At 43.3% G+C, this 12,627-nt stretch overlaps 2 protein-coding genes across 2 annotated transcripts; both read left to right on the top strand.

Annotated features, from left to right (window-relative positions):
• Nucleotides 1–5,667: 5,667 nt before the first annotated feature.
• Nucleotides 5,668–8,678, top strand: tomt (transmembrane O-methyltransferase; the record flags this gene model as incomplete). The annotated part of the gene is made up of 4 exons (XM_080771415.1): nt 5,668–5,929; nt 6,777–6,973; nt 7,798–7,920; nt 8,481–8,678. The coding sequence occupies 4 exons, from the start codon at nt 5,668–5,670 to the stop codon at nt 8,676–8,678; spliced, it is 780 nt and encodes a 259-aa protein (XP_080627541.1).
• A 1,483-nt stretch (nt 8,679–10,161) lies between these two features.
• triap1 (TP53 regulated inhibitor of apoptosis 1) lies at nt 10,162–11,476 on the top strand. Its single transcript, XM_080772013.1, has one exon. The coding sequence runs from the start codon at nt 10,394–10,396 to the stop codon at nt 10,625–10,627; it is 234 nt and encodes a 77-aa protein (XP_080628139.1). The 5' UTR covers nt 10,162–10,393; the 3' UTR covers nt 10,628–11,476.
• Nucleotides 11,477–12,627: the final 1,151 nt, after the last annotated feature.

Here is a 12,627-nt window from a genome sequence, read left to right as displayed (position 1 = left end):
CACAAACAGAGCCACGAGATAGAAAACCCATTGGACTAAACCAAATTATAAAACAGCAAAAGGAAAACTATCTCACACATTGGAAAGAAGCAACACAAAAGCAGAGTAAACTAGAATGCTATCTGGCCCTAAACAGAGAATACACAGTGGCAGAATACCTGAGCACCGTGACCGACCCAAAACAAAGAAAAATCTTAACTAGGTACAGACTCAGTGAGCACAGTCTCGCAATCGAGAAAGGCCGTCATAGGCAGACCTGTATCCCGAGAGAAGACAGACTATGCACCCACTGCACACAAAATGAAGTGGAAACCGAGCTACACTTCCTAACCATCTGTCCATTGTACCAAGACATCAGAGAGTCAGAGACACATACTTCCCACAGATATTTTGAAAACATGACCAATGACAAAAAACTCCCATATCTGCTGGGCGAAGTACAACAATGTGCAAACACAGCAGCAAGATTTGTGAGTTGCTGTGATAGGAGAAGGATATCAAATGGAACACAACCACCCTAAAGACTAATCATTGTGTATATTCCTGCACTATACCTGCATTGAGTGACCATGGTACATATAATTTGATCTATTGAAGATTCTGACCTTCAAATGTACATCATTTTGTTTTGATTGTAGTATTGTTGTATTGTTCTTTCTGCTTTGGCAATGTAAACGTACGTTTTCTCATGCCAATAAAGCCCTTTGAATTGAATTGAATTGAGTCAATGTAAAAACTCCATCTGCAGCTCTCCTCCCAGTGGGACATGCATCAAGGAAGCACCAAAGTAATTAAACCACCTAAGCTGGCTCCTTTTCACCCTATCTCTAAGTTTCAGGTCGGTTTACGGAGAGTGTGCTGTGGCTCAAACGCTGTTTGAGGATCTCTTCCTCTGCTGGTTTTTGGTCAGTATGTGGCCGCAGTTCTTTGTTGCTGATGGTGTTAGGCCAGCAGATATGGAGCAATGATTGCTATCATAATATAGAGCTAGTATGAGACCAGTAAGACGCCTAAGAAGCGAAAAGCCCGCATCCGCCTTGTTGACAGTAGACTGCTGGGCGAGCGCTTTGGCATGGGGGGGGGTCAGATCAACATGGAATTAATTCTGTACTGGCCATATAAGGACTGGAGCATGTAATAACTTTGAGGCAGGCCCATCTAGAGTTTGAATGGACAGGTATCAGTCAAAAGGGAGACATCAGAGAAGATAGCAGTAAGGAGGATGAGACTAGCTGGCCACTGCCACCGACGCCAATAACTCCCGGCCAAAAAGCTTGCACTGTGGGAACCAACACACAGGCATCGATCGAGAGGACGTCCCACACCTACCTATGTGGACGTACTAAAGAAGGATGTTGGCGCAGAAAGCACAAATGAGCTGGCCAGATGTTTGGAGAACCGAGATGACTGGGGACGCCGATGGAGGGCTTGTAATAAATGCGACCTGCAGTCGCAATAACACCATTATTGATCCTGTGAGGGCCATTTAGTTGCCAAAGGCAATGCAGCAATTAAGATACTGATTACAGGGCAAAGAACAAGTACTGTAGATATACAGCAGGGTAAAAAAGACATCACCATGCGAATAATTGGCAAATAATTGTCTCTATCTATCTATGCGTGTTCAGACAGTGCTGCAGACAGTGGAGGTAATAACCTAGCTATCATCATCACACTCAACCACAGGTTGAAAGACGCTCTTTGATGTTGTGCCAGAAAGCACCAGTGGTGGAAAAGTACTCACATTTCTTTACTTAAGTAAAAGTGTCAATAATGCAAAGTAGAAACACTGTTACAAGTAAAAGTCTGGTGATAAAACTTGAGTAAAAGTACAAAAGTAGGCTAGGAAGTAAAAGTAGGCTACTCATTATCCAGAATATACAGTTTCATACCTTATAGGCCTATAGGCTTCAATTGATTAAACAATCTTTTGAAAATAGCAGATCTATAAGATCACATCAGTGTGTTGCGATGCGCTGTGAGGTTGTAGATTGGCTATTTTCAAATAGCTAAAGTTTAAATAGGGCTGAAGTGGTTATTCTACATTTTGTAATAATAATCAAAATGTACAAAGTAACTACTATACAGTTTTCAAATAATTGTAGTGGAGTCAAAGTAAAATGTTGTCTGGGAGATGGAGTAAAGAAGTACGATAGATGAGAGTTCACACTTTACGGCTGAAACACGGCAACAGCGTTACTATGAAGTAGGCCTAAAGTGTGATGCTTAACATACCGTTGACATTATGGAGAAGATTGATTTTCGAGCGATGGAAATGAGCGAATTAGCACTAAAACCCAATGCCCCATTGAGGGCTTATGGTCGGGTAGTGCAGGAAATAGCCAAAAATGCGTTTTTGCACAAACTAAACAACTGCAACTAAAGGTGAAAAAGCCTTCTATCACGAAATTATCCTTTATGTACAGTATACTAGAGTACTTAGTTACATTACACCACTGGAAATCACAAGCCTGCTCCGTTTCAACACCACACCATGACAACACCACCAGTGTTCGTCATGAACTGAACATCTAAATCACACAAACAACCTGCCTTTTGATCATTTCCTCTGTGATTATTCTGTACATGTCAGTCAAATGTCATCATGTCATGACACACGGCCAATGCTAGTTTATTGTAATGTAGGCCTATTAATGTAGGTAACTTATTAGTGATTCTCAACCTTTGTCATTTCAAGGACCCCCAGTTTGAAATGTATTTGGCAAAAGACCCCCATTTGATATGACTTTATTTTTATTTGTTTTTTTTAATAAAATTGGGATAAAGCTATATCCTACTCAGTGTTGTGTAAATGCGTTGTCAGCCCCGTAACTCCTCAAGGACCCCTGGCGGTCCTCGGACCGACGGACCCTAGGTTGGGAAACACTGAACACTATACACAACAATAACGTGATTATTGTAACCTCATCTTATTGGTTTTCTGTTGATTTAGCCTCCAGTTAGACCTATTGATAATCGCACTGGGGCAATTCAGTTGCCAATGGTTACAGCAGGAAAGGAGATAGAAGACAGGCTACAGAAAAAGGAGACGAATTCTAGAAAAATAAATACTACTAATACTGATAAAGACAAAGATACAAAATGGGTCAGCACTCAGCAGGTAGCAATCCACTGAGGCTAAAGGACTACCAGGCACCAGGAGGTAGTACTGCAAACAAAACAACTTGCCTGCACTTGGACTATATGATGGCATATGATGACATACAGCACAGTAAACTTAAGTACAGTGAAGCTACGTAGGCCATGCATTCAGTGTTAATTAATGTGCTCATGAACAAATAAAGTAAAGAGAGGGAGACCTTTATAGTTTGTAGGCTTCACTCAGGTCATGGCTGCTCAGATGTTTAAGTGTCTTGCCCATCAACACTTTTAAAGTTATTGCAGAGAGTGGGGTGGGACGCGAACCAGGGATGATTCCCAGACAAACTCTCTACCCATTCAGCTATGAGCCACCCTGATGGACTGTATGATTTTAACCACTTTCAAACAAGACCTTTTTAGGTGTGTTAGATATAGGTGTGCCACTGTGTGCCCAAGCCATGGGTGTGTCCACTGGTCAATGTTTCCATAATCACACAACTGAACACACCCATTGTTAATCTGATTATAGCTTCTGCATTCTGCTGCTGTTGCTTACATCACGTGGTTGGTTCTCACATGTTTTCGTACCAAGGACCCCCAGGTGATATGTATTTGGCCGCAGGGCCTCATCTGAAAAGGTTTTGTGCCAGGGAGGGCCAGCCAGAACAGAAGGTTTGTGTTAACCCATTCTGACCTGAGATCAGATTCTAAAAATGTCTTCTACATCCTGACAGCTTTCTGAAAAAGCTATGTTTCCATGTCAGTCATCTTCGATATATATATATTTTTTGTATTTAATCTGCTGTACCTGAACTGGAAAACAAAAAAAAGTCTTTGAAATGGAAATATAGTTGTCTGTGTTTTGACAGATACATACAAATACAGTATATGTTAATGTTAACTACAAAATACAAATCAGCGCTATTTTATACTTTCTTTTAATAAATTGTCAAACATGCCCAAAATAGCCGATCTACAAGCTCACAACGCACGTTTTGTGAGATTGTCATTTTACAAATGGTCAAATATCCATATCATCCAGCACTACTCTGATACTGCTGGGGTGCTGGGATCCTCAGGGGTCCTTCAGATGGTTCCAAATGGACCCTTACATTACATGTACAGTATGCTGCTGCAACTCTGAGAGTGTACAAATGGAACCAAATGGATTCACCCAAATGGACACTCATTTGTTCCTTTTAAGAGAAGTTTGTAAGTTTGAGAACCGCTGTATTTAGTGTAAAGTATTTGCAGTTTTCTGGACCTTTCTCAGTGTGAAACCGAACTCCACACACGCCTGCGCACCTGTCACTGCTGCTAACCCGATACCCCCCCCCCAAAAAAAACATCTCTCACACTGATGTCTCTCTAGCTGTCTCTCTATTCCTCCCAGGCAGCATCATAACTATATTAAAGTGTAGGCCTACATGTAACTTCATGTATTCATCCCATTGTGGCTAACAAAGGCAAATTTCATTATCGTACAAGGTCTATTGTAAGCTTTAACTGGTCATTATGATATAGTTTTATTTGGGACCAATGCCTCATGTTTGAATAAATTCACTGGCTGCGGGGCTATGTATGAATTATTTAAACGGTCGGCTCATTTACCTCCCCTGTGTTCCAATGAACACAGTCAGAGTGACACAACTGTTTTAAAGCTCACTCGCCACTGAAGTGCCACCGCCGTTGTGCTCTTAATGTGCTGCTGTTCTGCGTTCGCCAAACCCGCTGTGTAACAGGTGAGTTTGTGTGTTTTTAAAGGAAGTGTTATACACAGTAGTTTGTATTAGGGACTATGCTTTTAGAATACACAATGCCGGTTCCTTTTTGAGGGGCGCTTGCCCCTCCTATACAGCTTTTGTCCCCTCACGTCTCATATTTGCCATTGACAATTTAGGTCATATGTGCCTCAAATATGATGTAAATGTGAGGCAACACAAACATTAAATGCCATTGACAATGAAGGGAAAATGTACGTCATATGTAGATGAGCAAATCAGCTAACCAATCACATCACACAGCTCTTGAACGATCACATAGAATAAGATAAATAAAATGTAGTCTCTATAGAGTTGTATTTCAAATTGCGTTTACATGAATCAAGATGTGACAATACAATTTCTTGTATTGTCATGCATGATTCATCAGATCAATTTAAATATTTGTATAGTCTTTCCACTTGTATACAGCTACAGTACATATACAGCTATTAAATAGCTATTAGCCTACATATTGTAGACTGTGAGAGTGCAGGACCATGCAGTGTTCATCAATCATTGATTGATCCGCTTGCAGAGCTGATACAAAGCCTATCACACAAAATTTATAACTCGATAAAACGATCCCCAAAGGGTCCTGGACCCCCTGTTGTAGACCCTGCGTTTAGTGTGTCAAATGAAATCAAATGGACCCTTGCTGTGACCCTTGCAGGTCTGAACACTGGATTTAACTGTGTAGATCGGGGGTAACAAATGGGGGGCCGTGGCCTAATGCATGTCAAACTGAGGGTCCTAGAATAACTGATTCATGCTAAATGATGTAGCTTTGCTCACACACATCAGGATGGTGTCTCCTGCCATCGCCCTGGCATTCCTGCCTCTGCTGCTGACTCTGCTCATCCGCTACCGCCACTACTTTGCACTGTTCTACTGGGCGGTTCTGGTGCGGATATGGAAGGACTGTAAGTCCGGGCTGAGCCGCGAGGAACGCGCCTTCCAGTACATCCTGACCGAGGCCACGCCCGGAGACCCCGAGTCCATCCTGAACGCCTTCGATGAGTGGTGCAGCAAGGTGGAGTACATCAGCACCATCGGGCCCAAAAAAGGTGAGGATTAACCAATGAACGCCTCTATTCTTAGTCATAGACATTTAAAAAAATCACACCCGTATTAACTCATGTTGCTATGATTAGGTGATGTAATGGTGACAAAACAAACATTAAATTCTCTTTATTGTCAATGGCGTCAAACTTTCCATCTGGTTCCCCTCCACTCAGGTCCCTCATTGCTTGCACCACACCACAACAGCTCACTGAAACACAGTCTTGAATGGCTGCTATGCACACAAAGGGGTGTTTAGTGGAACGCATTGCAGGACAAAATATCACGCAACCTCAGTGACAATGTACCTCAGTGACAAGTGTCAGATTCCATCCATCTTCATCTCTGTTATAACCCAGACATCTTTACATCTTTGACACCTACCGGTAGGCCTAATACACCGATGTTGTAGTGGTTGATGAAAAGTTCAGAAAAATGTCTGTATTAGAGATGGCATGCACCTAGGGAGCGTACCTATGTTCCCTAGGTTCTATGTTAAGCCTTTGACTATTGCCTAGCTTATGACCAAGGTCATTAAATACCAACCACTTCAACAAACCATCTCAGAGCTGGGCTATAGGTGCAGACTATTTGTTTTTATATTTGGTAGCTTAGTTCCTAGGTACCTAGGACATCGGCACAGACTGGTTGTTAGAGGGTTTCAACAACTTGGGATGCCCAAAAAGGAGGCAAAGTACTGTGCTGTCTCTGCCATAATTGGTCTGGAGAAGAGACACTGTTACTTATACCCATAAAGTACCGAGTCTGAGTGATATATTGTATTATGTATTATGAAGACATTTACCATGCGCTTATGACATAAATAAATCCTTAAAATGTTGGTTTCTCTAGGTAAGATCCTGGACAGACTGCTGTTGGAGCGCAGTCCAATGACAGTGCTGGAGCTGGGTGCCCACTGCGGGTACAGCACGGTGCGCATCGCCCGGGCACTGCCACCCGGTGCCAAGATCTACAGCTTGGAGATGGACCAGGGCAACGCCACCATAGCCGAGAAGGTCATACGCCTGGCGGGCTTTGATGATGACATGGTGAGAGGACGGACACACACACACACACACACACACACACACACACACACACACACACACACACACACACACACACACACACTGACACGCACACACACGCACGCATGCACACACGCACACACATACGCACACACACTGACACGCACACACGCACACACGCGCACACACACACACACACACACACACACACACACACACACACACACACACACACACACACACACACGTTGTGCAGTAGTTACTTGCGCAAGCAGAGCGCGCAAGTACTCCAGAGTGACTTACAGTAAGCAAGAACAAAACATGGGGGGTTTGCTACGGTTCCCTCCCACACAAAAATACAGAGTACATACATACATACATCTGCCAATGCCCTTGAGCAAGTTACTGGCTGGCATTACTACTGGAGTTGGTCCCCAATTGCTGCACTGTCCACACATTGTCACTCTCAAGTTGAACTGTAGTAAGCTGGGGCAACATCCCACCGTGATGCGTCAGCCGCCTGACGAGACGGGATCCCCTGGGACGCGCAGTTCTCACTCGGACCAAAGTCACAATATTTTGAGGACTCAGATTAAAACAAGACAGGCGTGTCAAGTATGCTTGAGCCCTGTGAGGCACCACCGAGTGATGCTGCTTCTGGCGACTCATCACCATTTAAGTTCTCCCATCACATCAACGGCTGACGCTGTCGCTGTGTCTTCTGCGTCAAACAGGTGACGCGTGACGCATGGTCCTGGTTGATGCAACAGGTGTGAGAATATGTTGACCCTGCTTACCATTGGTTGTACCAAATAGTAAATAGTTACTGACCTGTTTGTGTCCAGGTGGAGTTGATTGTGAAGCCCTCGGATGAGGTCATTCCTCAGCTGCGCTCTGAATACGGTGTGGAGACGTTGGACTTTATCTTCATGGACCACTGGAAGAAATGCTACAAGCCGGATCTACAGGTAAGACAACAAGGAACCTTCTGGTCTACAGGTAAAGCATAAGACAAGGAACCTTCCCATCCAGTGGTGGTCATGGAAGAAGTTCTCAGGTATTTTACTTAAAGGAGCACTTCATCCATTTTTATATCATAACTGGTCCTCACTAAAATGCTCACCGTGGCACAATTTCGGTCTACCCAATGTCTCATTGGTGGGCTGTGGACCAAACATACCAGTGTCATCATGGGGATTCAAAACTAATAGAAACTACAGTTTTTCTCTTCCATGCAAGTTTGCATGCTGAAACAGAAACCATGGATCGTGCATTTATAAAAACAGAACACAAAGTTTGAAATCTTGACTACAGATTATCTCAATTACATGAAAATAGGTTGAAAATGGGTGAAGTGGTGCTTTAAGGCCTGTATTCATTTGAATAGAATAAAAATACAAAATAATTGGCATCAAAATACAATACGCTACCTGCCTAAAGTAAAAGTACTCATTATACAGAATGTGAGCTGGTAGAAATAAATCTCCAATGTAGGCTATATTATTATAGACCTTCTTTGTGTTTTTAGCTGCTGGAGGGTTCTGGTCTGCTGGGGAAAGGCTCCATGATCCTGGCTGACAACGTGTTGTTCCCTGGGGCTCCCAACTTCCTGCGACACGTACGCAAGAGCGGCCTGTACGAATGGAGGGTCCACCGCGCCTGCCTGGAGTATAGCCGAGGCATCAGGGATGGCATGGCTGAGCTCATATACCAGGGAGTCAAATAGAAAACCACTGGTTCCCAAAGTGGGGTCCCTGAGGCTGTGCAATACCACACATGGTCACTCCAGCCCATCATGAACTAATGACTCTTGCTCATGTCCAAAAATCTGCTGCATTCGGACTAATTGAGGGTTGCTTGCTTTGCTTTTCTAACATCCATTTTTACGACAATACTGTATACTGTAGTATACCCAGCTTGGATAAACTCATCCAAATTCATCCAAGTTGTTTTTATTTTGGTCCTGTAAAGCAACTTTGAGTGGACCTAGAAAAGAGCTATATAAGACGTTAAAATTGTTGTTATTATTATTATTATTTAACTGTGTAATTGTATAAAAAAAGACTGGCTAATTGTAATTAATTGGAAATTCACATTTGAAGCAGCCATAATTACAAGGTTCTCCTTGCTAATAGCTACACCCAACCAACTCCATCAACTCCACCAATACCCTCTGCTGGACATTATCTTTAATTGCAACCGGCAACCCCCTTCTTTTGTGAGATTATTGTACCTAGTATTTCTCCAAAATCAATAAATTATTTACATAAATGACAGTCACAAAGTTAATTCATGTTTCATCATAATAATTAGGTAGGCTACACACTCCTCATTCCCACTGACGTAAGTGATGTATGGGTATGGATGGTTACTTGTATTGTGAAAAGAAACAAGAGAGACCAGGAGGATGTACTGTAGGCTATGTACGTAGACCTAGTTGACTAGCCTGCCCTCATTACCTATTGATTAGCCTATTACTACTTGATGTGAAAATTGGTCACATCACATGGTGGTGAATGATTGCGAATGCACTGAGCACTTACTATGAGACCTAGCAGATCGTGTCTGTCTGTCTGTCTGTCTGTGTGTGTGTCTGTCTGTCCCGCTATACGTCCAAATATGGAGTGTGTTGCATCAGCAATCACTCAGCTCCATATATGGGCACAAAAGGGGCCAGGTCCACATACAGTAACAGCGGGACAGACACACAGACAGACAGACAGACAGACAGACAGACATGATCTGCAGGGTCTCAGCTGCGTTCGCTTCCCACGTTTGCGCGTCTTACTGGTTATATATGGATGCGTCCATGCGTGCGCCGCGTGTATGGTGTATGTACGCGTGGCTGCTGGCAGTGCTGGCCTTATGCTGCATGTCTAAATTGTCTATGGTATTTAACACCCGCTTCCAAGTAACCTCGCCTCACCAGGCTTTCCGCTTCCAAGTAGTACCAGCCGTTACCGTTCTCGCTGCTGGCCAGCCCCCCCCCCCACCCCCCACCATGGGCCAGCCCCGCAAACGTCACATGTGTTTGTCAGTGACGTCTCGCCGGGTACACCAATCAGAACGCACGTTTCAAGGAGAGTTGGAGGAGGAGCAAGGAAGGAAGGAAGTTAGGAAGAAAAAATAGCAGACATATAAGCCCAAAACCTTAGCCCAAAACACGTTGCGTTGGTGACGTATTGTGGGCTTATAGATCTGCTATATTCGGCAACGTCGACACGATCATTTGTATGTATGTACTGGTAAGGAAGATAAACAGTCATAGTAGTGCCGTGTCACGCGGAGGACTTGGGAATTAAACAGTATTTAAGTCATTTACGTCATATTCTCTGTTTTTGGAACATTGTCCTTCGTCTAAACGACATTTTCTTTTGTTTGGGGGATATCTCCGTTGTTTAAACAACATTTGTTGTTTCGGGGGACATTTTTGTTTCCGTGATGAACAGCGTGGGAGAGGGCTGCACCGAGCTGAAGCGGGAGTACGACCAGTGCTTCAACCGCTGGTTCGCCGAGAAGTTCCTGAAGGGGGACCGTGGGGGGGACCCGTGCACCGACACCTTCAAGAAATACCAGCACTGCGTGCGGCAGGCCATCCGCGACAAGGACATCCCCGTGGACGGCGTGGACTTCATGGGGCCCAACAGGGACGACGATGACAAGCCGCAGAGCTGAGGACATGATGACGATGCAACCTCTGACAACAACATAATGAGCCTGCCCTGATGCTTATCTGAATGGAGGGCATCATTAACCACCATAATATAACAATAAACAGAAGAAATGGGGACAGGCTATGGCTATCTGACTGAAATCCTCATGCTGTTATATTTTTGTATCCTTGCATTCCTATAGAGGGTATGCGCATGCTTAAAGTGAGTGGCAAAGCAACATGAAGAGTGACTTTAACATTGTTTAACGAACGCTTCAACCAGATTGGACTTTTCTGTTTGGATGCATGGGTTGTCAAGGCCAGAAAGTATTTTTTACCACTCAGTATGCATTCCTGCATAACTTCCGGGTTTGATGATGATGTCACGCGCATACCCTCTATTTTGGGAAATGTAGGTGAAAACATGTAAAAAACACAAAATGAAGACATTTTAATTTATTTGGCTATATCATGTGTATGAAAAGGTAGACCTCTATTAGTGTTGTTAACCAACTTGAAACCTAGCTTCCCTGTTCAAGGGGGAGGGAGCATTCACTGAATATAGCTGATCTAGCATCAGCATCTAGCACTGCTGAGCAACTGCCTTGTAGATTGTTTATTTATGAATATGTATACAAAAATTGTCCTTTAAGTGGTTAAATTTAGACTTGCCAATATTTGTTTACCCCTATTAATTTTAAGCCAATTGATGGCCACTGCTGTTGTGTCCTGAGTGACTCACCTATCAGTGGGTTCTCCTCAACATTCCCTGCTGACAAGCACTGCTCCAGCCTGCAGGAGTCAAATATCACCCTCAGACCCTCCCCGCCCGCCCGGCTTCCCTCCCCTGAACACGGCCAATAGTGTTCACATAGACGCTCATCCAAAACTGAAGGCACCTTAACTTTTATCTGATAACGGCATTGGTCTTGTTGGGGAGTTCTTTTCTATATCAGACGTGGATATAAATAATTGACTGTCAGCCAGTAAAGCATGGGCCAGGAGTACTGTGTTGTTGTGGATCTCTCAGGGGCCCCTTCAGAGCCTGTCGAGGGCCTTTTGAGAAATTAAAAAGGGAACCACTGATCTATAGAGATGCAGTTTTTAACACTGTAAATTATGTTTGCATAAGATGCTGAGCATTGGCGGACATTATTGAAGTTGCAAACAGCATGTGTGAAAGGACTGTTTCTGTCTTTGTAATAACATGTATTTAGACTGTCCTGCAAAAGGCACTGAAAATGCAGCTATGCCACCTAGAGGTTGCCTTTGTTAGGAAGGGGATTTGTGCCCCTTGTTGTCCTGGAAGAATTCAGCTGGAGGTGATGCTTGCAACTGTAGCAAAGCTGTGAGCAGAGCTGCAAACATTTTGTTTACAGTGAAACTTTATTTAATCTAGACTTTTGCAATGTGACGGTGTGATCTACTCCATGGATCGCTGTTTATAAAGGCAAGATTATGTGACTACATAAACTGTTCTCATTGCTTCTTTGATGGTTTTTTTTCAGTTTATTCTTTATTATTAGTTGAGTGGGAAATCCATCTGGTGGAATGTATAGTAATTAAGTGAAAGTAACACCACATTGTAGAGCATTTTTGGTAACGACAATAAAAGATCCGGAAATATTAGGATTGTAATGAAACTACTCATTACAATCTGGAGTGTAACCATGTGTTACACATTGCAGATCAGAACCGGACTATAGAGTTTAAACAACATCACAGCAGCACTTAACTGAAGCAAGTGTAATAATTAGTTACTTTCCACCACTGCTTTTATGAGATGGGATATGGTGATACGAAGCCCATCATGACGATATGGATGGAACAGTGAAACATGGGATTCACGGGGAAACGATGTGGCTCCATTGTGGAGCTCACACTCGTGATATCACTTTGTGAATTGTGATATCAGTCATCTATGATGTATGTCTCCATATTTATTATTCATTATTTACCTTGTGAAAAAATTACACACGTGTGAAGTGAGGGGTGCTCTTATCATCATACATTATCTCATTCG

Source organism: Protomyctophum bolini, assembly GCF_963924005.1.
Source record: "Protomyctophum bolini genome assembly, chromosome: 9".
In the NCBI taxonomy this organism is placed as follows: Eukaryota; Metazoa; Chordata; class Actinopteri; order Myctophiformes; family Myctophidae; genus Protomyctophum; species Protomyctophum bolini.
This window is presented reverse-complemented; position numbering and strand designations above follow the sequence as displayed.